The sequence below is a fragment of the Dasypus novemcinctus genome, chromosome 22 (genome assembly GCF_030445035.2).
Source record: "Dasypus novemcinctus isolate mDasNov1 chromosome 22, mDasNov1.1.hap2, whole genome shotgun sequence".
Taxonomy (NCBI): domain Eukaryota; kingdom Metazoa; phylum Chordata; class Mammalia; order Cingulata; family Dasypodidae; genus Dasypus; species Dasypus novemcinctus.
This window is the reverse complement of record NC_080694.1, coordinates 65,566,531-65,592,926: the sequence shown is the minus strand read 5'-3', so window position 1 is coordinate 65,592,926 and position 26,396 is coordinate 65,566,531. Positions and strand designations below refer to the sequence as shown.

The window sequence follows — 26,396 nt, the reverse complement described above, 5'->3', positions numbered from 1 at the left end:
AAGAACTCTATTTAAAACAATTTTTTTTTTGGTGTTAAGCCAGATTTTCTTTGCCTCCTGCAGACCTAGATCCCCTCCCTGGAGTGAGGGCCATCTTCCCTCTAAACTCTGATCTCCTGGATGCCTCTCTCTGGTGCTCTCTCCTCACTCTTTCATCTCTCCCTTCCTCACAGCCCTGTAGACTCTAGACCAGGTTTCTCTACCCACTGGCCTCATCCTTACAGACAGTCTCCTGGAAGCACCAAGCATTTCATGGGGTATCAGGTTCCTTGCTTCAGAAAGAAAAACTCAGTGAGTTTTTTTTCTTTCCCTATTTTGAATGTTGATCAATTATATTTCAGAACTGATAGGTTCGTAACTGAGAGTTAAACACTAACAAATGGTTAGGATCACTGAATCATTATATATAGATGGCTTTGTACTTTGCAATGTATTGTGGAATAGCCAAAAGTCAACATCTGAAATTATAGAAACTTGCTGAACTGGAGGCCAGATGCCTTGACCTTTGATAATGGTTGTAAAACTATGTAGCTTTTATCTTGTGACTGTAGAAACCTGGTGGCTGGCCCCCATTTGTAACCCCCTTGGCTTGTTTTACAGCTTTAAAGTCTTATGATCACTGGACAGCCTCCTAATGTTTATTAGTGAAGGCACTTGAGGCAGCCCAGGACTACTCCAACCTAGTTCCTAAGCTAGTTTAGCAGATGGACCTTGAGCTAACCAAACTTCCCCCCTGGCGTGGCAGTAGTTACTGTGACGTGTCATGTGATCAATCTGGACATGCTCAGTAATTACTCATCTCTAACATCACATCTCATTAACATAAAACTGCCTGTCTTTGGATATTATAAAACTATCCTAATTACTGCAGTTAGGAGGGACAGATCTTAGGCCCCTAGGCCCTGTGGTCTCCTTGCTTGGCACTTGGCAATAAACTCTTTCTGTCTTTGGAAACCTGCTGCTCAGGAATTTGTTACAGGAACACATTGGGCAGAAAACTTTCCACTTTTGCTCCATAACAGTTTCTTAGGAAAACAGTACTATTAAAGAAAGTTGCAGTTTTGCCCACCTCCAGCTAATTTCCAGCTGTATAGAATATGAAAAGGTAAAAGAACACAAGTTTGTATGGCCTAGTTGTAAGGCCTCTTGTTCTAGATTTGAAGATTGAGGGTTCAAGTTTACCTCCACTTAGTGCCTTCATTCTATGCCCTTCCTAATGCAGGTTCAGAAGCTCTAGTGGCTTCTGGCTTTCACTGCCAGCAGCTGAGGATCTGATGTGCTCAAGGTTGCTTTTTCTGTGAGAGACCCTCAGTGGATGAAAATAACATCCTCAATCAAAGAACCATTCAGTAACTACACTGGGCTGGCTCTGGTGAGCCTGAGAGCAACCAGCAGCCTCTCTTTCTGCCTTTGTAGCCTCCCTCCACCCTGCAAAGAGAGTCTCTAAATTTATCTTTTTACCAAGTACAGATTCTGCTTCCCTTCATAATTCTGCTGCTAAAACAGTAGCAGAGGTAGTGACATCACCAGTGTTGAGCCTTGACTCATCAACTAAGACCTCAGTGGGTGGGTTGTGAGCACCCGTGTTATTTTGTTTGTTGTTTTTTGTTTAGAATAGCTGCACCATCATTGTTTACCTTAGGAGAGGCAATGTGTCTGCTGCTTTAAAAAATTTGTCCTTGATCCCCAGGGACTCTTTCCTAAGGCTTTGATGACAATAGCACCAATAAAATAAGACAGACTGAGCTGTCTCTGCTCCCCCTTCACAATCTCCTGCCTGGAGTTGTCAACAGGTGCAAGGAAAAGGGACATGGGAGGATTGGCAGGCAGGCAAGGGGACACTTGAAATTCCTTTTGCCTGAGACCAGGCCAAGGAGTGTAAGACAAGGTTTCCAGGAGTTCTGCATGCCTGCCAATTCCCACCGCTGGTGCCTGAGCTCCAGGAGGCTTCCCTGCATTTTTAAAGGCACTTGACATCAGGCCTGACAGAGGAGGGGACAGTTAGTGAGGGTGCCAAGGTTGGATTGATGAGGAAGGAACATGAGGTATATGTGGACCATCTGGGGTGTGTGTTGACTCCTATGTTGAGTAACTGGTAGAGGACACCTTCTTGAATATCATGGAATCTCCTTTTCCATATTTAAATCGAGGCAACAATTCTGGGTGAAAGCGTGACTACTGTAATGATGAAATGAAATCCTGCTGGTGAATGTCCTCTGCAGACTCTGGAGCATAACATAAAAGTTACGTACCTATGCACCATACGACAAAGGAGGAAAAATGGCCTTGTTTCAGCTGAAAGCTCAGAGAGAAATAGCACTTCTCTGGGTTTTCTAAGGAAACTTCTGACCTGAAAAGTCAAGACTCCAAATCCTGGCATCCAGAGTCAGACAGGGGAAAGTTCATTTGTTAGTTTTCCTTAAATACAAATATTAAGTTCTTATTCTCCCAATCCCAATGGACCCTTTCCAACATACTCTCCTCATTCTCCAGGGACGTCCTACTCCTAAAATAATAAATCTCCTGATCAGACTCTGCACAATTTCAGATTCTGGTATCACAGTGGTTAGCTGAAATCTACAGGGCAACTGTAAGAATCGTTTATCATATGGTTTTTAAAAATCTGCTTTTATTTTCATCCCCATTTCATGAAAACGAATAATGAATCTGCCAGGTGCCCAAAAATCCAAAAATCAGAGAAGCCAGCCTCCTTCTTCATCTACAGACCCGACAGCTGGAAGCTTTCCATAACAGATGTCTGCTTTTTCTTCCACTCCAAATCTCTGTCACCTTCTACCAGTGCTCACAGGTCTTCACTAAAGCTAATTTGGAAAGCACTCACTTGACTTGTGAGGGGCCCACCTCCCCTGACTGCGCTTTTACTGGACGGAGGAGCAGGTGCTCCACGCGCCATCGCTGCGTGGCGACCACGCTGTCCACGGCCACAGCCCCCTTCAGACTCCTCTAACCCTTGAGGAAGGAGAACGGAGTGTACAGGAGTCCACTGTAAATGTCAGGAAGAGTTTCTTCAGGAGAAATTTGGGTTTCCGCAGACTTCTGACAGATATAAATATGAGGTTCCAGCAATCTGAGCTGCTTCGCATTTCAAAACACCTAAGAGGACAGCCCTTCCCGCGGCGCTCAGGCACAGACCTGCGGAAGGATCGCGCCTCTACTCTCAGCGCAACTCGCCCCACTACATCCAACTGGGGAAATCGGGAAATAACTCGCAGCTCCCTCAGAAGCCCCAAGGCCAGCAGCTCCTAAACCAGAAACAAAAACTCACCCTCTCCGCTCCCCCCGAAGCGCCCCGCAATGTGTCTAGCCGCCAGGGGAACAACGAGGCGCTCTTGGAGTCAAGACTGTCTTGGGCAAAACGAGCTGGATCCTTTTCTGGGGCAATCCTCCTTCCCTTAGGAGGAAGAGCCTGGACACGGGCCCGTTCAAGCCCTAACCTTCCTGAGGACGCTGTCGAGCCCTCCTCCTCGCTCACTTCTCCTCTTCTGTCCTCTCCACCCGCCTCTGTCCTCCTCTGTCAGCGGGAGCTTCTTCCTTCACCTCCCTCCTTCCTTGAGTGAAGTTCAGCGCACTCCAGGTCCAGCTTCCCCTTGTTTGACTCTCTGTACTGAGATTCTCCTGTAGCCATATTTTTATTTACCGTGTCACTTTCTGATTTCTTTCCGCCCCTGTACCCGGCGCAGCATATCCCCGGCACAGGCTGAGTCAGGATCGAGTGGAGGCGAGCTGCGCAGCTGGGGAATGGAAAGTAGATGAATGCTGGGACTTGGCGGGGGGCTGAGAGAATCTGCGAGGATCTAAAGAGTTTTGGAAAGAAATCATCAGATACCGTAAATCCGATTTCATGGTCACACCAGATTTTGGGTAAAGGTAGAAAGCCATGTCTTCCAGGTACCAATGGACTTCCAAGATGAACTGATTAAATCACAGGTAAGATCACCTCATTAGTTTCTTTTGGTAAGTTGAGGAATAAAATACTGTGTGGAGGGTCAGGAACCGGAGGGTTTCGTGACATATTTCCTTGGGTGTTAGTTGAATTCGGACTTCTGTGACCAGGCTTTTCTTTGCAGGTGTTGCAGTCTGTTCCACAGGTTTGGTTTTCTTTTCTTTTTCCTTTTCCTTGTTAGCAAACAAGCCATGCATTTGAGATATTATGTAGAATCTGTTTTTGCATTCTGCATTGGCATTAGTTTAACATAAAATGGAAATCCTTGCAACTGTTTCAAGACATCTGTGGAAGAGACCAGCTCCTTAAATATACCCAAAGCTGCCCTCATCTTCACGGTCTTTAAAACTACAGTGTCTACCACACGGTCGAGCTTGGGAAACAGGGCCCACAGGTTCTCAACAATTTCTTTTTAATTTTGTCATTCCTATTGTTGATATAAACCGTGTGGATAGGTCTGATATCCATGCCTTGGTTTAAATTGTCCAAATAACCTGAGGCCTTCACCATCTCTGCTGTGGGCTGAAAGCCAGAAAGGGGTGGCATCCTCTTTTGTGAAATGCTTGTTTGCTCTTTGCTCTTTCTTATTGAATTTTCAGCCTTTATTCCACAGTTTTCTGTAGGAATTCTTCACCTATTGCAGATAAGGATCCTTTGTCAAATATAAGTATTGAAACATCTTGTCCCAGACTGTGACTCATCTTGTTTTCTAAGTGTGCGGCTCAAAATATTTTATTAGGAGAGGGAAGAAAAAAAGGGGAGAGGAAAAGATTGATGACACAAGAAAAGCTGCATCTGGAGATTCTTCCAGGCGCTTGTGGAAAATGCCCCAGGTGGTGTGCTGGGAGCAAACCTTGGAGCAGGCTAATGGGGTGGAATATTTTAGGAGCAGAGGGGTTATTGTCTGATCTATGATCTCTCTACAGGGCAGCATGTCAAGAGGATACAGTTCACAAGTTTAAGAACTTGTGGGTGAATGACAGAGGACTTTCTCTCTGGTGAAATATGATGTCTTCGATGTACCTCCTCAGAAATACTGCTATTTCCAGGAGGGTCTTTGTGACATTTCCATTTTGAGAGAAGTGTGGCTCAGTGGTTGTGTGACTTTTCTTGTTGACAGGGTGCAAAACCATACACGTTCATTTGCTTTTCACAAGCCCCAACAATTCTCTACTTCTCCCTTTTGCATGCTCATGTGGAGGTAAACTCATTCCTTGATGTTTTTCTATTTCTACTCTACGGGTCTCTGTTCCCCCCAGTGTGGCTGTATCAGACAAGAAAGAGAAGGAATTAGAGAAAAATGGATTGACTAGCTCAGGATTTCTTCAGTCAGAGGCGGAGAGAGATAGGGAGGTGGGGAAGAGGCTCTATAATTCATTTTATTCGCTAGTTTTCTGAGCAGTGTTTGTGTCATGCAACTGCTGGAGGTGACCAGTTGGAAAACCTTCTTCCTGCTTTGCTTCTTCTACTCCTTCTACTCCCCGATTGTCTGACAACTCACTTATTGTCTGGAAAATTGTATCCTATTTTCAAACTTGGATGGCACTGGAGGCCATATGGTTTGGGGTGAGTGAGTTGGTGATGTTAGACAAAATACAATCAAATATGAAGGAATCCAAGAACTTTGCTAAGGAAAACCTTAAATAATGCTTTGGAAGATCATCTGAAGAACCTATGAATTTTGTTGAAAAAGTTCAGTTGGAAGCTTCTAAACTAAAGTCCTGAAGGTCCTTCCATTGATCCAGGAATTCACCAGAATTATCTCCTTATCCCTATCTTTACAGTTGCATTCCAATCCCAAAAAGTGTGTTTTCAAATATAGATTTTACCTCTTTTACAATCCAGTCAAGGGTTGTGTGTGTGTGTGTATATGTGTGTCTGTCTATACATATATCACATTCTCTTTAATTGTTTATTCCACTGAGGTCTTCCCTGGGTGTTAACTGACACAGTGTCTATTTTATTCAAAATTTAAAAACCTAAGAAATGTGGGGAAGAAATTCCAGTATACTACTGTGGTTGCATGTGTTCATATCTGCTTTCGTGAAATGGATGTCTGATGGAGTGTTTTTAATCACAGGAAATGTGGAAAGACCTGTGTTAAAAGAACTAGTTTATTATCCAAGGCATTTCATCACTGTGGAAACTGGCAACTGTCCACACATCCAGTAGTTGATCTGTTTATGAACTGTAGCCACTTCAGTTGCCCATTTCAGGTATTCATTTCCTTCTGCTTGTTATCATGTTGCTTCTATTTTTTTGGTAGAAATGCCTTGGATAATAATTCTTTTTAACCTAACAGAATAGGGGTTGTGGATCTGCTTTACTAATTTTCCTCTTGACATTAACATGCATAGGGAAGCAGACTTGGCCCAGTGGTTAGGGCATCTGTCTACCACATGGGAGGTCTGCGGTTCAAGACCCGGGCCTCCTTGACCCATGTGCAGCTGGCCTATGCGCTGTGCTGATGCACACAAAGAGAGCCCTGCCATGCAGGAGTGTCCCCTTGTAGGGGAGCCCCATGCGCAAGGAGTGCACTGCATAAAGAGAGTGCCCAGCGTGAAAGAAAGTGCAGCCTGCCCAGGAATGGCACTGCCCACATGGAGAGCTGACACAAGATGATGCAATATAAAGAACACAGATTCCCATGTCACTGACAACAACATAAGTGGACAAACAACATGCAGCAAATAGACACAGAGAACAGACAACTGGCACTGGGGTGGTGAGAGAGAAATAAATAAATAAATCTTTTTTAAAAATTAAAAGGCATTAGCATGCATAGGTATTAGTATGAGTATTTTATATTGTTGTAGTGGATTCTGCCTCTAGGTATGCCTGCCCCTCAGTTACAGTTCCATGATATTCTCAGAAGAGGGGCATGTGGATTGTAAGAGTGGGTTTCTGAGGGATGGAGTGAGAGGTCATAAACCAGAGAAGCCTTAAATTTCCAGTTCTTTATGCTTTAGGATTCAGGAAAGCACACAAATAAGCATTTGCGTATGAATGATTTCCCCAAACATTTACAGAAGGACCTAGAATACTGAAAATGAAAGCAAGTAGAGAAAGGAAAAAGAAGTCATCAAGACACTCATCTGAATACCCCTGTTAGCCCCCCTTTAATCAACTTCTTTCTTGAAAATTTTCTTTGGGGAAAATAGGTCATTTTAGTTGTTGTTACAGGGTAAACAATTCTTTCTTCTTTTAAAATAGCAGTTTCACTTTCAGAGTGTCTACTTTCCAGTGACAATTCCTGAACACTGTGTCAGGAGAGAATATTGTACAAGACTCCAACATCAGAACTACATTAAGTTGTAAAAGGAGAATTGATATAAAGGGTTAATCAACATCAGAGTAGGGACATTGCCTGTAGAGGACCTAGGAATCCCACACTTTATCCATTAGACCACTTAGACCTTCTCAAGTTGGAAGCTTTGCCTTTTCTTTGAGTTGACAAGCAGTATTGATGTGGGCTATGGGTGGGAGGCATTTTGCCTCTTCGGAGATAACCTTAACCTAAGCTGTCTGTCCCGACTTGTGGGTGTGGGTTGATGAAAGACTGCAGTCCTGCCCTTTGTGACCATGGCAACGACTCCAGTCCCAGGAAACAGTTTATCAATGCAAACTCTATAAACTTTAAGTATTCAGGGAAATTGCAGTCCACATGTGCTAAAAGCTTATATAGAATGTATGAAGTCCATGCTAAAAGCTTACCTAGGATGTGGAAGATATACTTTAATTCAAGCCTATTGAGAACTGAAACAAAAGGACCATTTGACCTTTCCTCTCTGTATAAAAGGGACTCAAAAATCATGTTTGGGACTCGCATTTGAGAGAGAAAGCTCCCAAGTCCAGCCGGCCGTCAATAAATGATTTTTGCTTCTCAAAATCATTCCTGAGTCCTGGCCTTTCTATACACAAATAATTGAAACTCTCTCAAATTCTACAACAATATCATTGTGTGTTTTATTGCCTGATTCAGCAGTGATTTTTGATCTTCTCCTGAGGTGGGAGGTATAGCATAATTCCTAAAACATAATTAGTCTTCTATTCAACATGTCTTCTATTCAACAATGTCATCATATAAAAAGAATGTTTTTTTTAATTTTTATAAACTGATTTATATTTACATTTTATATAAATGGAATCATACAATATATAACACAATATATTTAATTCATAGTAATGCAATCCTACAATATTTGTCCTTTTGTTTCTGGCTTGCTTTACTCAATGTAATGTCCTCTAGGTTCATCCATGTTGTCATATGCTTTACAACTTCATTTCTTCTTACTGCTTCATAATATCCCATCATGTGAATACACCACTCTTTGCTTATCCATTCATCAGTTGATGAACACCTGGGTTGTTTCTACTTTTGGCAGTCATGAATAATGCCTCCATGCACATCATGTGTGGATATCTAATTGTGTCCCCTTTCTCAGTTCTTCTGGATATACCCAGTAGTGGTATTATAGGGTCACATGGAAAATCTATATTCAGCTTCTTTAGGAACTGCCAAACAGTCCTCCACATGGCTGTACCATTCCGCATTCTCACTAACAGTGAATAAGTGTTTCTATCTCCACATCCTCTCCAATTCTTGTCATTTTCTCTATTTTAAATAGTGGACATTCTGATAGGTGTGAAATGATAGCTCATTGTAGTTGTGATTTGCATTTCCCTAATCATTAGTGATATTGAACATTTTTTCATGTTTTTTGCCATTTGTATTTCTTTTTTGGGCAAATGTCTATTCAAATCTTTTGCCTTCTGTTTGTTTTAGGATAAGTAAGGGAATAAAGAGTTTATTAAGAAAGAAGAAAATAAGAAACATACACAGCCTGAAGCATGGACTGCAGGTGAATGGCACCTTGCCCATTTTTTCATTGGTTCTTTGTGTTTTTATTCTTGGATTGTAATATCTCTTTATATATCATGGATTTTTAAAAAAAGATTTATTTATTTATTCCCCACCACCCTCATTGTTTTGGACTCACTGTTTGTTCTTTGTGTCCATTCACTGTGTTTTCTTCTGTGTCTGCTTGCCCTTCCTTTAGGTGGCACTGGGAATCAATCCTGGCACCATCCACAGAGTGGCAGAGAGACGAACATTCTCATGCACCACTTCAGCTACCTGGTCTGCTGCATCACTTACTGTCTCTCCACTGTGTCTCTTTTTCTTGCATCATCTTGCCATGCCAGCTCTCCATGTGGGCCAGCCCTTCTGCATGGGCCAGCACTCTAGGCCAGCACTCTGTGTAAGTCAAATCTCTGCATGGGCCAGCTATCTCCTCAGTCCAGACTTTGTTCTGGTCAACTCACTGTGTGGGCCAGCTTGCCTTCACCAGAAGGCCCCAGAAATCAAACTCTGGACCTCCTATATGGTAGATGGGAGCCCAGTCACTTGAGCCTCATCGACTTCCCTATCGTCGATATTAAATCCATATTGGATATGTAATTTCCAAATACTTTCCCCTATTGAGTCAACTGTCTTTACACCCTTTGACAAAGTCCTGTGAGTTGCAAAAGTGTTTCATTTTGAGGAGGTTGAATTTATCTTTGTTGTTGTTGTTGTTGCATATGCTTTGGGCGAAAGGTCCAAGAGGCAATCTAAGAATCAGTTTGAGTAGGATTGGCATCTACATGATATTTATTCTTCTAATCCATGAACATGTGCGACGGTTTGCTCGGTCGGTAGAGGTGGGGTCTGGCTGCGGACGAGGAGTCGGTCCCGCTTGGAACGAGGGATCGGTACTGCTTGGGACGAGGGGTCGGTCCGGCAGCAGACGAGGGGTCGGTCTCACAGGGGTTGCGCGGTTCGGCTGACGGGGTCGCCCGGCGAAGCCGGCGATGAAGGGGCTGCCCAGAGAAGCAGGCGACGAACTGGGGACAAGGGAGGCCAGGCCCTTGTCGGGGGCTGTCAGGACTGGAGGGCGCACGGCAGAAGAACTACCGCGGAGACGAGGTAAACACGCAGGTCCACTTTATTGAGGGAGAGGCAACAGTTTTATAGCAGCTGGGGAAGGCTGATTGGTTGAAGCCACGCCTTGTTCTGATTGGTTGCCAGAGAAAGGTCAGTGGGCGGTACTGGATGGGGGAGGGTACTGGATGGGTGATTAGGGATTGGCTGTTGCTGTTGCTGGGGGAAGGGGCAGGGTTTAGGGATTGGTGGCTGCTGTTGCTGGGGGAAGTGGCAGGGTTTAGGGATTAGTGGCTGCTGTTGCTGGGGTGGAGGGTAGACTTGAGTTTCCCGCCCACGCCTGGCTGTGCTGCTGTTGGGGAGAGGGAAAAGGGCAGACTGGATTTTTCCACCCACGCCTGGCTGTTGCTGCTGTCGGGGGAGGGGAAAAGGGCAGACTGGAATTTTCTGCCCTGCGCCTGCGCAGGGAGAAAAAAGGCATCATGTGGCGCTATCTGGGAGGAGGGGCGGCCGCGGAAGCATGGCTGCCGAGAAAGGGAGACCCGAGGGCACTCTGCGCCCATGCCGAGCTCCCTTCAGGGGTGGCGGTGAGTCCGACCAGCCACCCTATTATGGGGGCAGCGGAATTAGGCCTACCGTGGCTGCTCCCCTGCCAGGCCAGCAAACCACACTTCAGCCCGAGGGGTGGCCGCAAACATGGAATGTCTTTCCATTTGTTTTGGTCTTCTTTGATTTCTTTTAGAATTGTTTTGTAGTTTTCTGAAACACATCCTTTACATTCCTGGTTAAAGTACTTCCTAGATATTTGAGTCTTTTTATTGCTATTGTAAATAGCTTAATCATTTCTAATGTATTGAAATGCTACTGATTTTTGCAGGTTGATCTTGTATCCCGTCACTTTGTTGAACTCATTTATAAGCATAAGCATCTTTGTTGGAGATATGTTGGGATTTTCTAAATAGACGATCATGTCATCTTCAAATAGAGTTCTACTTCCTCCTTTCCAATTTGGATGATTTTATTTCTTTTTCTTGTCTAATTGCTCTAGCTAGAACTTTTAGAACCATGTTGAATATACAGTAGTGACAATGGACAGCCTCATCTTGTTCACAATCTTAGAGGGAACGCTTTCAAACTTTCCCAATTGAGTATGATGTTGGCTGTGAGATTTTCATTGATGCCCTCTATAATGTTGAGGAAATTTCCTTGTATAACATTTGCAACCCAGCTCCTAACAAGCATGGGTCAAATTGGTCACCAAACCAAAGATACACCTTGTACAGTATTAGACATAAGCTTTATTTATTGGGGCTTACAGATAAGAGAGGGTCTTCAAAGGTGGTAGTTCAGAGAATGAAGTTAGCACTCTGTAAAGAGTGTGGGGAAATAAAGTACAATATATAGGGTCTCCAAATAAAGACATTTCATAACAGAGTTACATAAATGGGGTCTGGTGATATTATGGGAAAGAATTGTACAGCTTGGGAAAATTACAGTCTACATTACCATCTGTACATTGTTGCTTTGTGAGGTTTCTTATGTTTAATTTGTGTCCTGGGGCATGTAGGAGGCTGCATACTCTGGGTTCAGTTTTCCTTAGGAATGGGGAGCCAGAACCTGGGACCCAATGGACACCACAATACTTATCTTTTGAAGCGTTTTTATCAAGAAAGAATGCTCGAATTTTCAAATGCCTTTTCTGCACCAATTGAGGTGATCATGTGTTTTTTCCCTTTGATTTGTTAATGTAGTGTATTACATTAATTGATTTTCCTGTGTTGACCCACCCTGACAAAGAATTTTTGCATCTATGTTCACTACAGATTAGTCTGTAATTTTCTTTTCTTGTAATATCTTTATGTGGTTTTTGGTGTTAGATTGATGTGTTATGTAATTTTCCCTCCTTTTCAATTTTTTGGAAGATTTTAAACAGGATTAGTTAATTCCTCTCAAAATGCTTGGTAGAATTCCCCTGTGAAGCCATCTGTTCCTGGACTTATCTTTGCTGGGATGTTTCGATAACTGATTCAACCTCTTTAAATGTGAATGATTTGTTATGTTCTTGTACTTCTTGTAGTGTCAGGTTAGATTGTTTGTGCATTTCTAGGAATTTGTCCATTTCATCTGGGTTGTCCAGTTTGTTGGCATACAATTTTTAATAATATCCTCATATTACCCTTTTTATTTCTGTGGGGTTAGTAGTAACATCCCTCTTTTCATTTCTGATTTTATTTCTTTGTTTCTTCTCTTTTCTTTGTTAGTCTAGCTAGGGATTTGTGAATGTTATTGATCTTCTCAAAGAGCAAGCTTTTGGTTTTGTTGATTTTCTCTATTGTGTTTTTGCTGTCATTTTCATTTGTTTCTGCTATGATCTTTATTATTTTTTACCTTCTGTTTGCTTTGGAATTAGTTCACTGTTCTTTTTCTAGTTTATTAATTTAGTTATATCTTTGATTTTTGCTCTTTCTTCTTTTTTCCTATAGGCATTTAGGGCTATAAATTTCCCTCTCTACTTTGCCTTCACTGAATCCACCCATTGTGGGAAGTTGTGTTCTCCTTTTCATTTGTCTTAATATATTTACTAATTTCACTTACAGTTTTTTCTTTGTCCCACTAATTGTTTAGGATTGTGTTTCTCCTTTCCCACCTACTACTGATTTCATTTTCAATTCCTTTATCATCTGAGAAGGTACTTTGTGTAATTTATATCATCTTATATTTATTGAGACCTGCCTTGTGATCGAACATGTTATCTATCCTGGAGAAAGTTCCATGAATACTTGAGAGGAGTTTATAACCCACTGATTTGGGATGCAACATTCTGTATATGTCTTTTGGGTCTCTTTATCATATCATTAAAGTTCTCTGTTTTCTTGCTGATCTCCTGTCTGTTGTTCATCTAATGATGTGAGTGGTCTGCTGAAGTCTCCAACTATTATTCTCAAGATCTCTATTTCTCCCTTCAGTTTTGCCAATTTTTTTCTCAGGAGAGTTGGTTGTCCAGCTCAGCAGACTTGTGGCCTTGTCCGGCCTGGGGCCATCTTTGTTTAAGTCATTTAATGGTAGCAGCCGTCTGATTAGTCATTTCTTCCAAGTGATTGCTTAGTTCACATTTCTGCTTTCCTCCTATTTCTGAACTCTGCAACTTAAAAGGAAGGTCATGCTTGAGAGCCCTAAAAGCATCCAGCTGCTGCCATGGAGGCACCAAGGCACCTTCTCCTCATCTTCTCCAGCACTTTCAGAGCCAAGTCCATCTCTTGTCTCATACAGTTCTGTCTCTCTAGACCTTTTCAACATCCAGTCATAATTGTGTCTACTCCTTTCAATGCTGTCATGGAAACGGTGCTCACTGGGACACAGAGGGTGATGACTGCAGGCAGGAAGTTTATTAGGAAGCTTTACCAATGGAGGGGATCTGAAGAATAGACTTCAGCCTGCCCTTGGAGAGTGGCTGGTATGACATTATACACTACAGCAATGGGTGGGGAAACTGTGTACAGCCTGAGTAGGGAGTGTTAGGTATGCAGTGTTATCACACAGAAAATAGAAACCTGTGCCCAGAAGCGTTAGTGCCATTGAGGGATCTGAGGAAATAAAATAATACCAGCAACTGGGAATGTTGGGTATTTGATTTCCACTATATACTATATTAACATTTAAAGGAGAGTAGTGAGTTTCCAAAGTATTGTATGTTAGGTTAGTCTGACAGAGGAGATTTTGGGAAAGAGAAGTGAAGAAAATTTTGAGGTTTTTTTCTAGGTTTTAACTTAGTTAAATTGTATAATTTTCCTGATCGTGTTCCTACTCCAAATAACTCGGTTTGTCTATAAGAGCTATTGATGGGAGTGGGGAGTAGGTTATATCTAACCTCTTATGGTTCTTTTTTTAATGTTTTTTAAAGTAACATTCCCTGTGTTCTAGTAACTTTATTTTTTTTAAGAGGAAATTAACATTTATTTATTGAATTACCAAATATTTATTGTGTACCTGCTATATGCCAGGCAGAGAGGGATAAACACAAGTTGTCTCTCCAGTTACTTGTAACTCTTTCAGCAATATCTGACTCCTCACCATAAAAAATCTATTTGTGTCCTTTAGTATCCATTCATTCTTTGGTTAATCTTCATGTTCAGTTTCCTCAAGTGTACTTTCAAATACTGCATAATGATGCAGACCATTAAGTATTCCAGCAAACATCTGAAAGACTAGAGGAATCATCATTGCTTTCAACTCTGTTTGACAAAGCAACAGCCAAGAGAGTGAAACTCTCCCTTTTGGTGGCAGTGGAACAGTATGATACTTGATGGCTAGACGTCCATTTTTAGAAAAAGCCAAAGCACTGGGATACAAAACCCCACATACTAGGCTAATCAGTGAACTTCTCAGAACACAGTTCTCTTGGCTTATCTTACCTGAACACAAAGCATCCGTTACAAAGAGTTTATAACTAACTATAGTAGACAAAAATGGAAGTGTAGTCAATGATGTGTACGTCTTCAAAGCATCATGGTTAACCTTGAAGCAGTGTCTGAAAATGAAGTTTGCCAATATTCCAGAGAAACCACCTGTTGTTCCAAGGAACACTGACCCATATATATTTAGGATCTTTTCTTTACTAAGATATTAAATTTTTTTTCCGATCATTTCAATGACTGCTGGTCTTCTGAGTTTTGCATCTTCAAGAGGACTAGGCTGACCATGCATATATGCTGCCATCTTGATATCCTGCACCACACACACATCCCTCAAGTCAGTGCCAGCCTTCGGCCTGTTCTAGTAACTTTAATTTAAAAAGAGCTATTGAAGCACAGTACATTTTCACTATAATTTTTACTGCTTACTTTTGTGTGCAGTGTTTGATTAATGCCTGAATCATTCCAAAATAGGGTCAAATTAAGATGCTTGTTGGCACTTCCAAATCTACCTGCCTGTAGAGTTAAAAGAACAGAGTATGATTACAAGATGTAGTGGGTACATGTCTTAAAGTAGTTGCTTAAGGTCATGTGGATAGTTTTAAAGCATAAAAAAGGTTTGCCCGTAGGACTGTGACCCTACCAATAGAATTTGAATATTCCCCTGAATAAGAGATGTTTAAGGCCTGATGGAGAATAAGTATTTCTTCATACCCTGGTTAACTTGGGGGCGGGGGGTGTCTGTAATCCTTTGTCATCGGAAGCCAGTGTGCTGTGGGTGGACACTCAGGAGAGTTTCTGGGTTTAGAGGAAAGGTGAGTAAGGATGCAGTTTCAATGTGGGCATGCTCGGGGCATATCCAGCAGTCAGAATGCTTACTTGCATGTGCTAAGGTTTAGATGGTGTCTGTAAGGGATGATAAGGGTTTTTTTGAGAGGTTAGTACAAAGAAGAGTGGAGAGCAAAACATGGGTTGTTTATCATAGAGAGAATTTATTCAGTAAAGAAAATAAAGAGGGTGGCAAAAAAGAAGAGGATTTCTCCAGGGTAAAAATCAGAAAGATCTCCTTGTGGTGAGTGATGTCAAGGTATTGCTCAAGTGACATGGAAGAGAGGGTGATAAAGTCAGTCAAGTGTGAGGAGAGAACAATACAATGACATGGTGGCCTTGAGTAACAACTTATGATTTGGTACCTCCAGATTTAAGTGTAGGTAAGACTGCAGGAAAGAAAGGGAGAGAGATGAGAGGGAAATGGGGTTGGTGGTAACTGGAACATTGTCTCGTCAGTTTCTTGTGAGCTTCAAGCATAGGTCTCCAAGAGGTTCACAGGTGTAGGTATCTTGAACTTCAGGATCTTGTAATTTTCTGTCTACAGAAGGCAGAGGAGCAGGATTTAATCTGGAAAAGTGTATCCAGGATGGAAAGTTTAAAAGTTTTGCTGCAGTGGGAGTCGTTAGGAGTACCTGTCCACTTTGGTGTTAAAGGCTGGAATGTAAGGCCTTTAGGTACATCCAGTCACCTGGAAGAACAGGCAATGAGGGGCAGAGGGTTCCAGTGCAGGAAGAGTGGAGTTAGCTGATACAGGAATGAATGCATTTGTGTCAGGCTGACTATATTATTTTCAAAATCTAATGATTGTGGGTATATAGGTAAGGGTGAAAGAGCAACCATACATGATTTCAAAGGGGATTAGGAAGTGTGGTTTTTGAGGAAGGGTTTGAATTCTCATGAGAGCTAAGGGCAGAAGTTCAGTCCATAGAGTCTGAACCTGCATTGTGAATTTGGTTAAGTTCCATTTTTCTGGAGGACTGACATCTGCAAGGAATATGTAACTTCCAGGTAATTCCTGAGGCACTGCACACCCCTTCTATGATCTGAGAGGTGAAGGTTGTCCTGTTATCTGACTGCAGACAAGAGGGTAGGCCAAATCTGGGAATTATTTCTGTTAATTGTGGGGAATAGTTCCATCACCTTGGGAAGGGCATGATTAAATGATTTATAAAAGCTCATCTGTTCTTGCTTCAGAGCAAAAGCAACTCTGTCTTTGTTTATCTCTGCACAAGCTATCTCTTTTTGATTGAAGTTTGAAAACAAGTTCTTGTATTTCTGCCACCAGAAAGGATGTGAGTCTAGGGACAAGGTTTCTTGTTCCAAGACAAAACATCCTTGAAAATTTAACTTTAACCACTGCCCTTGGCCAAATCCAAAAATACATGATATGTAAGCAAGAGAAATAAAGCAGATGGATCCTCCCTGCATATGAGTTTTGGTGTCTGAATCTTTCATTCCTGAAGCAGTTAACAGGATGTTAATTATAACATCAGTCTGCTCAGGGGTGATGGAAATGCTTCAACACATCCAGAAGAGATGTCTACAAAGACCAAGAGGTGTTTTACCTCCTTACAGGTGGAATGTGGGTAAATTCTAGTTGCCAGCCTTGTCCTGTCTTACAGCCCCTAAACAGGTGGGCTCTGAAAGAGAGAGGTGTAGAGTCTCCTTTGATATTAGTTTGTTGACTAATAGAGCAGCTTTTAAAAATTTCTTTTAAATGTTTTTGAGTTCATGGCAGTGTAGAGTTAGATAAGAGCTGTGAAAGTGGCTTGTTTCTACATGGTACTGGTTGGGCAGGGAGGTGAGAATGCTGTGGGTATTTATTCAGGTAAAAGAATCTTTCTATCCTTCATGAACCACCCCTTAATTTGCTTTGTTCCTTTAAGGGGCAACTTTGAGGTTTCCTTGGGTGTATAAGGGGGGAGGATATGGAAGAGCTAAAGAATGGGTGTGATGGTGGAGTGGGAACCTGGGTGGGGTTGAGTTGCCTGTGCTCTGGCTTCAGCATCAGTTTGGTTATTGCCAAAAGATATGAGGGAATTCCATTTTTGGTGCCCTTTGCAGTGAATTTAGGGGAGCTTGGTTGGAAATGATGCCAATTTGACTGATTGTAGATGAGATTTTGTTCACGATTGAGGACCTGCTAGAACTCAGGAATCCTCCCTCTGCCAGATGGGGGCATATGAGTGTAGGATGTGGTGTGCATGTTTAGAGTCAGGGTGAATGTCTATCTAGGCCATGCCCCTGCCTCTGTCCAGTGCTCTGGGGAGGGTTGTGGCTCAGCTTGTGAGGTTGTACTGGGGAGAGGGGACTTGACTCAACAGGGTCACTTAAGGTGACAAAAGCATATCTGGCCTGAGTGGTGGTGCTAAGGTTCATAGAACTGCCATCAACAAACCACGTATGAGTAGGATTAGGAAGAAGGGAATCTAGAATATCAGGTAGGAGTTTGGCAAGGAGATCAAGCACTTCACCACAGTCATGTATGGAATTAGCATCAGGCCCTTCTGGGGGTGATTGGGTTCAGTGAGAAGAAAGTGGCAGGGTTGAGAGGACAGAAGCGGAGGGAGACTCGAGGGCTCTGTAGAACTTTGAGAGGAGGACAGTGGTACAAGGACACTCTGGGGCTTTGTAGAAGGGTCGAGAGGAGGATAGTGTGTAGGGAGACTCTGGGGTTTTGTTTTGTAGAAGGGTTGCGTGAAGGGTTTGGTGGTGGGCAGAGGAGACAGATGCAGTGGCTTTGTGAGTTAAGAGAGGTTGTAAGGAATGAGGAAAACATCAAGATGACTTATCAGAGATTGTTTAAGGCTTTCTTGCACCAGAATGGAGGCAGCAGTGAGAGTTTTGAGGCAAGTAGGCCAGCCAAGCATTACAGGATCTAACTGTCTGGGGAAGTAGCAATGAATTGATTATTGGGGCCATTGGTTGTGTTAGAATTCCTAGTTCATGTCCCTGTCGGGTATCAACATGGAGGGAGAAGGGCTCAGCAAGGTTAGGGAAGGCTAGAGCGGCACAGCCATTGAGGCTTCCTTAAGTTCATTGAAAGTGGACTTGAGTGGTAGAGAGCAATAAGGGGCCCACACAGGTGCCAGGAGCAGCTTGGCAGAGGTTTAAATATAGTCCCAAAGTTTGGAATCCAGAGACAGAAAAAGTCAACTAACCCTAAGAAAGAAATGAGATGAACCTTGGAATGTGAGAGGGGATGGTCCCTGATGAGTTGGATTCAAATTGTGGTTAGATGTTTATGTGATGGAGAGAGATGGAGTCCTAGAGAGGTTACTTCAGTTCTGAAACATTGGCTTTTGCTTGGGGAGATGCACTATTCCTTTTCCCTGAGAAAGGTAAGCAGAGTGAGAGTGTGAGTTATGGAGGTTAGTAAGGAGGGGCTGCAGAGGAGTGAGTCATTGACATATTGAAGGAGGGCATGGAGGGAAGTTGGAGGTCAGAGAGGTCTGGGTGGAGAGCCTTTCCAAAAATGTGAGGACTGTCTCTAAAGCCCTGGGGAAGGACCCTCCACATCAACTGTTGGGGTTTTAAGGGGTCCTCAGGGTCCATTCATGTGCAAACAAAAGTGTTTGGGAAATTTCTGCTCAGGGGATAGGGAAGAAGGCTTCCTTAAGACCAGTTAAGGTGTAGTGTGTAGTGTGTCAGCGTATGTGAGACAAGAGGCTGTGTGGGTTGAGTACTAAAGCATTGATGGACTGTGTGTCTTCATTGATGGCTCAAGGTCCTGAAGCAGGAAAGATAGGGAATCAATAGATGGATCTGGAACCTGGCAAGAAGTCCATGTGGGTATCAATAACTCCCAAGATGGCAACTGGAAGACCCTCCCCAAGATTCTGGCACTCAGGAGAAGACTTCTCCAGAAGGCAGGAGAAGCCCCAGCTATTCCCCAAGGATTTTATCATTGGGACCTCCTGGGAGATTGATGGGAGAAATAAGCAATCAAAATGGTAAATAGCTGGAACTTCTCCCCTGCCATTAGCAAAGGGATGGGATAGTCAACAGTTCAAAAGGCAGACACCAGGCCAAGTTCTCTCCCTGTGCTCTTGCCTGTGGACTTCTGTCCTGCCCTCTGCACACTGCTCTCACTGTTTATCCTCTGCCATGTGGCCATGCAAGTAAAACTTGGGGCTTTATAATCTATATGGGAAACTGTAGTCTGTAAATCAACCCATTTTATCACTTTTCAAACCCCTTCCTCTCTACCTGGGGTAGAAAATAACAGATTATTTTCTCCCATTTCTCTTCCCTCCCTACCTGAAAAAATTACTGACCTAACTCACCCAATGTGTTCTTGAAATGCATTTCTGCAGCATAGCCAAGAACCTAAACAAAATCCAGTAACAGTCCTGTATGAGGTAACAGCTCCCATTTGGCTTCTTCACTCCAGAAAGGGGTGTTAAAGGGGAGGTCGTTGGGCACAAAAGCCCAGCAGCACAGAGTTCATTAATAGTGGAGGTGCAGCAGTGCTCAGAGATGTATTCACCAAGTGCAATGAATGTCTCATGATGTTGGAGGAAGTTGTTGTTATGGGGGGAGGAGTGGGGGGAGGGAGGAGGGGGGTATATGGGGACCTCATAGTTTTTAAATGTAATATTAAATAAATAAAGACAAAAAAGAGAGAAGCAAGCCATATGGAAAGGCTTTTGAGCAAAGGGGGTCCTTTTGTGTAGCATGAAGTGTGTGAGGTTCACTTTTGTGCTGGGGTGCTGCCGACACAGTCCCGGTTGACTGTTGGAAAACAGGTGGCCAAATGATGCTGCTAATTCAAGCTCACCTGAGATGTAGGGGGTACTTTAATTGAAAACCTATCTAGTACTCAGACAGACACTTAGCTAACAAGGAAAGTCATTTTCTTTCAAAAGAGCACCATTTAACTCCCATCCTTTATATCTTTTCTTTATAAAAGAGAACCCAAAGTTCTATTTGGGGCTCGGTTTTTATTAGGACAGGAGTCCGCTGAGTCCGGCCATCGAAATAAATTAACTTCCTTCTCAGAGTTCTCATGTCCTGGCCTTCGATAATGCATACACCCAACTTCTCTACAACATTTCTGGGTGCTTGTGTGGGATTGTGCTGAGAAGGTCAGATGCAGCAACAGTTGTTTGCCCCTCCCAGATGTCTCTGAGGAGGCCAGGAGGGCCTGGGCAAAACCCAGCCCTGGGTGTCCCTGGACACCCCATTTGAGTCCAGAAAGAGGTTGTGGTCTTCACTGGAGCCCTCCCAGGTGAACCGGAGGGCTTGAGAGATCCTGAGAATGAAGTGAGGAGCTCCACATGTCTGACTGTTAAGACCCTCGGGGGCACAGTGCAGGAAAAGCTTAATTCTAAAAATTAGGATGGAGCCTGTTCAACTCTCTCAAAGGGGAGGCCCTAGTACTCCTGAGAATACAGGAGGAAGCCAGTCTCCTCTCCAGGTCAGAGGAAAGAAAAGGGGGGTGGTTGTGTGCCTGTGTTTGTGATGACTGAGTGAGATGCAGAAAATCACTTCTGCGGGGCAAGTGCAAAGTCCTGATCCGAGGTTCCGTGGCAACCTCACACAATCAAGGGTGGTCTGGGGGGTCCCTGCAAAGGGACCCTCTTCCGAATCGGGGGCTTATACCGACCCACTAAGGTTAAGAGGCTCTGAAAGCTCCCAAGAGGGACATGGCCAGAGACAGATGAAGCTTAAGGCTTGAGTGAATGTTGTGCACTGTCGGCACAGGGTGGAAACGGGAAACACACACAGTAAAACGCCATTAGGATGTATGCTGAAAAACTTCTCCTGTGCATTCTGTGAAGATGTGTACGGCATAAGGTTTCAGCCAGGAAAGCATAGGATGCTTTGTGAATTAGAATGGCCAACTTTGGGTGTGGGCTGGCCCCAGGAGGTCACTTTAGATCCCCAGATCATCCATGAAGTCCATGGTGCAGTAACTGGAAATCCAGGGCATCCAGACCAATTCCCCTATGTCGATGCTTGGGAAAACACTGTGAGCCAAAACCCACCTTGGTTAGGGAAGTGCATGACTAAGGAAGCTAGAATTTGCTTAATACAGAAACTGAGGATTGCTGTCCCAGGGACCAGACCAAACAATCATCATGCAAAGGGCCCAGAGAAAGTGTACCCCAAGTCCAGTGCCAATCCACCCATCTTAGAAGGGCCATACAAGCATGAATTTCCACTGACTTATGTGATGACTCCCTCCCCCTCCCCCCACCAGCAGTACTAAGGAATGAGAATGAATTAGTCTCCCTAAGCAGTGCCCAGCTGTCATCATCCATGCGGGGAATTGCAACACCCACACCATCCCTGCCGCTGCTTTTATTGCCATCAGAGAGGGCACCTATACCATCCCCACAGTTGCCTTTATTGCCATCTGCACCTGAGAGCCCTATGCCATCCCTGCAGCAGCTTTTACCATCTCCACAGCAGTCTTTAGCACCTTCCGCAATGGAAAATGCAGACCAGCTGCTTTTACAGCTGGTTGCCCCTGGCAATGCCGCTGCACTGCCCATCTGTGAGGAAGGAGATGCTGAGAGGTGGCAACTCAAACCAAAGGGAGCCCTGGGGCAGAGGGAGCAGAGCGAAAGTCTGCCTTCCACCTACCTTTCCTTGAAGCCCGAACCCCAATTTTTTACGGTGCAGATGGCCAGGTTCAGGGGGGAAACTGGACATTCATCTATCAGCCCTTTACAACAATGGATCTCTTTAACTGGAAAAGCCACACCCCACCATTCTTGCAGAAGCCTCAGGCCATGACAGACCTTTTTCAGTCCATCATTCAGACCCACTGGGCTGATTGTAAACAACTTATAATGACTTTATTGAATTTTGAAGAGAGAATGCGCATCACGCAGGGAGCTCTAACCTGACTTAGAGAGCACTCACATAAGTGAACTTTGGAAAGTGAGCAGTATGCCTGATTGCAGTTCCCAGAGGAGGACCCCTGTGGGATTTGAATAGCGACACTGGGCTCAACCTACTAGAAATGTTCCACAGGGCCTTAGTTGAAGGATTCAGAGCAGGGAGTCGCAAGGCAGTGAATATGGCAAAGACCAGTCAAATTCTACAGGCTCTGGATGAGAGTCTGCTCAATTCTATGAAAGACTGTGCAAAATGTTTTTTGTATACACGCCCTTTCACCCAGACACTCCTGAGAGCCAAACAATGGTCAATGCAGCATTCATTGTCCAATCACAGACTGACATCTGAAGAAAGCTGCAGAGGTTGGATGGGTATGCTGGAATGAATATCTTTCAGTTGATGGAATTCTCTACTAAGGTCTATGTCAACCATGATGTAGAAACAAGAAGGTAAGAAAACCAGAAAATGAGAAAAAAGGCAGATCTTCTGGCAGCAACAATCATGGAAAAATCCATTCCTGTGTCAAGGAGAGTAACCTGGCAAGTCCCAGCCCCAAGGAGAGGGAAAAGTCCACATCTAGGGTGAAATCAGTGTGCATACTGCAAAGAGGATGGGCATTCAAAGTAAGAGTGTCCCAGTTGGCCACTTGACCTGGCCTCTGCAGCCAAACATTAGCCAGAAAAGCCAGTGGGCATCACAACCCAAATAGGTTCAGGTCCATAAAGGTTCAGGAAAAAAAACCTGCAGATCAGATCATTGGGCTGGCAGGAATGGAAGGCTCTGATAGAGATTACTAGGACAGACTGGGCTCCTAGTCTCTCAGCCCTGCAGAGCCTATGGTCAGAGTCCAAATTGGGGGCAGCACCATACATATGATGGTTGACACTGGGGCTCAACATTCTGTAATGACCAAGCCAGTTGGGCCTCTATCAAAAAGACAAGCCACTATCATAGGGGCAACTGGCAAAAGTACCCAGCGGCCCTTCCTTCAAGCCAGGACCTGCAACATTGGGGGAAAGGAGGTCACTCATGAATTCCTTTATCTTCCAGAGTGCCCAGTCCCCCTCCAAGGTCAAGACCTGCTGACTAAACTGCAGGCAATCCACACTGACAATGTGGGCAATCCACACTGACAATGGGGCCACAGGACCCTCCAAAAATAGTGCTAACCCTTCCTCTGCAGGAGGAATGGAGACTGTTTTGCCTCAGTGAGACTGGCCAATCCATGGCCATGTGGCTCCCCTTTGAAAATGTGCCTGAAGTATGGGCAGAGTGTAACCCAATGGGGATGGCACATGACATTCCTCCGATTATTACTGAAATAAAGCCTACAGCCATTCCAGTAAGCATAAGGCAATATCCAGTTCCATGTGAAGCGCAAGAAAAGGTCCAGCTACATATTCAGAGATTACTGAATGAGGGAATATTGAGGCTGTGCCAGTCTCCATGGAACTCCCCACTCTTCCCAGTTAAAAAGGCTGATGGGGATTACTGCCCAGTCCAGGACTTAGGGGCAGTTAATTTGGCAGTAATAACCCTTCATTCTGCAGTTTCTAATCCTTATAATCTTCTCAACTTAATACCCTCATCGGCAATCTACTTTTCATGCCTAGATCTTAAGGCTGTCTTCTTCTGTATTCGGGTAGCACCCCAGAGCCAGCCAATTTTCGCCTTCACGTGGGAAGATCCAAACTCAGGTGAAAAGCAGCAGCTAACTTGGATGCAATTGCCTCAGGGATTTAACAATGCACCCACTATTTTTGGACAAGCCTTGGCCAGTGATTCAAATCCTTTAAAGCAGGAAGCCATAAGTGTTTTCTCCTCCAATATGTAAATGACCTCATTCTCAGAAGTCCCATCTATTAAGACTGTGCTAGCAGAACCCATGCTCTATTAAAGCATCTACTGCAAAAGGGCTATCAGGCGTCTAAGAAAAAAGCCCAAATCTGCCTACCTCAGGTCAAATATCTAGGTTATAAAATAAGGCAGGGGTGCGGTGAATTGGGACTTGAAAGGAAGAAAGCAATCTGTAGTCTTCCTGAGCCCAATACCCACTGGAAGCTGTTAGAGTTCCTTGGGGCAGCTGGATTCTTCTGCAATTGGATCCCCAATTTTGGCGACCTCACGTGCCCTTTATATGAAGCCACAAATGGGGGAGATTGTGATCCCTTGCTCTGGGAAAGCCCACAGAAAAATGCTTCCACTGCTCTCAAACAAGCTCTAATGGAAGCACCAAGCCTCGGCTTTCCAGACCTCAATAAGCCATTCTACCTCTGCGTTCACAACCACCAAAGCATCTCAGTAGGAGTACTCACTCAATACCTTGGTTCCTGACAAAGACCTGTAGCGTATCTATCCAAACAACTGGACACTGTAGTCCAGGGATGGCCCTCATGTTTGCAAGCTGTAGCAGCTGCAGCCATGCTTACAGTAGAAGCTAAAACCACACACCACTTACCATCCTCAGAGCTCAGGAAAATTAGAGTGAATGAACTATACAATAAAGACTTATATTGCCAAGATTTGCCGAGAACCTGGGCTAACATAGGTGCAAGTACTTCCAAGTGCTCTCCTATAAGTTTGAGGCAGCCAAAGCCAAAAACTAAGCCTAACCCCTTATGAAATCCTCTTTGGGAGGCCCCCACCCTTAATCAGGAATATAGAAGGGGATCTCAGAGAAAGAGGAAACTTATCAATTGCTCAACAGATGATCAGCTTAGGAACAACCCTACATAACCTGCATCACTGGGTCCAAGAAAGGGCCCCCATTAGCTTAAGCAGCTCTGTACACCCGTACAAGCCAGGAGATGCAGTTTAGGTCAAGGACTAGAAGTCAGCTCCACTAACCCCTCAATGGTGAGGGCCCTATCTTGTCATTTTATCCACCCCCACTGCAGTTAAAGTAGCTGAAATCACCCCATGGATACAACATAGCTGAGCCAAGAGAGCTGCCCCAGAGTCCTGGACCTGCATTCCAGATACCCACAGCTTAACCAAACTCAACTTGTGAAAAAGGGGAACACCAAGCCCTGCCCCAGTCACACTCCGGAAGCTGACTGGTCCACGCATGGCTGAAGACTGAGGACAGAACACGAAGCCCTGCTCCAATCACACCCAGAAGCTGATTGGTCCACGCACAGCTGCAGATTGAGGATGGAACACCGAGCTCTGCTCCAATCACACCCTGGAAGCTGATTGGTCTACGCACAGCCGAAGAATAGGAATCTGGCTTAATCCATTACAATGATCCTTTTGCTATTTTTCCTACTTCGAGCCCTGACCCTCCCCTGGTCCCAGGTCAACACCACAGAGTGTGAGCCATGTATTCAAAAGGTGCATACAGGGGCCCATGTCAACACCACATTAATATATCATAGTCATTACACCTGCAAGGGCCAGATAACCACCTGTCAGTTTCAGGGAATCTCCTATAATGTCTGTAATGCATCTGGCCAAATAACCTGCCATGAACCTAAACCCCCAACAGTCTCCCATAAATGGGAAATAAGAGTGCTTGATCAAAATGGGGAGCTACTTTCCTCCACCCCAGTCACTAGCCAGAACCAATGAGTGTCCCTCCTATTCGATAAATGCAAAGTTATAGACTCTGGGATACCATGGAACACAGATTGTGTAAGGCTCAGCTGGGAGCAGATGTATACTCATAACAATAAGTATATGTGCACTCCAGAAATGGGAAGTGCAGCCCCAGCTTTTACATAGGTGCATACTGTTGCCCCTACTGGTCCTGTGTCACCTGGGCCACCTGGAACATAGACACAGCTAAACAAATAGCTATCCTCACCAAAGGCATGGCCTCAGCTAACAGTCCCTGTGGTCAATGTAACCTCTTAACTTCACCATCCTTAAACCTTAATCCTGGCAGACTCAGGGAGTCCAAATGGGCCTCCACATTGATGGTAAAGGAAGAGACTCAGGAGCCTACATCTGGGTTGGGTATTGGGAATAGCCACTCACAAGTAAAGCCCATTCTGTGTTCCACTCCTTCTATAAAGAAATGGAAATGCCCTTTTCCATCCCACAAGCAGCAAGAAACCTCTTTATATGCCTGGCTGAAGTGGTAGGGGCAGCCTTAAATGTCTCCTCATGTTAAGTATGTGGAGGTACTAATATGGGAGACCAATGGCCCTGGGAAACCAGGGAATACAATTACAGCCAACCATATAATGCAATTAGCCTCCCAGTTGTCCCCCAAGATAGAATGTGGCCCTTGTATACTTCTGTCATAGGAAAATATTGTGCTTCAAGGGCCTGCCTAAGCTCCTCTGTATCTGTTGGAAACCTAACATGTACAGGGGGAAAATCCCAAAATTATACCACAAATACAACAGAGCCTTGGGGAACATGGAATGAATCTGACCTCGTTCTCATAAATGATACTTTCCCCAAATTAATC

General features: G+C 44.1%; 1 protein-coding gene and 2 pseudogenes across 1 annotated transcript; all 3 read right to left on the bottom strand.

Annotated features, from left to right (window-relative positions):
• Positions 1 to 26,396, bottom strand: part of LOC111758644 (protein RUFY3-like) — a 109,758-nt pseudogene that overhangs the window by 73,311 nt on the left and 10,051 nt on the right.
• Positions 3,938 to 4,432, bottom strand: LOC101420592 (U2 small nuclear ribonucleoprotein B'' pseudogene; annotated as a pseudogene).
• Positions 13,942 to 14,643, bottom strand: LOC101418981 (complex I assembly factor TMEM126B, mitochondrial-like). Its single transcript, XM_012522705.4, is given in 1 exon segment — positions 13,942 to 14,643. A coding segment is annotated over 1 exon segment (600 nt). The 5' UTR covers positions 14,604 to 14,643; the 3' UTR covers positions 13,942 to 14,003.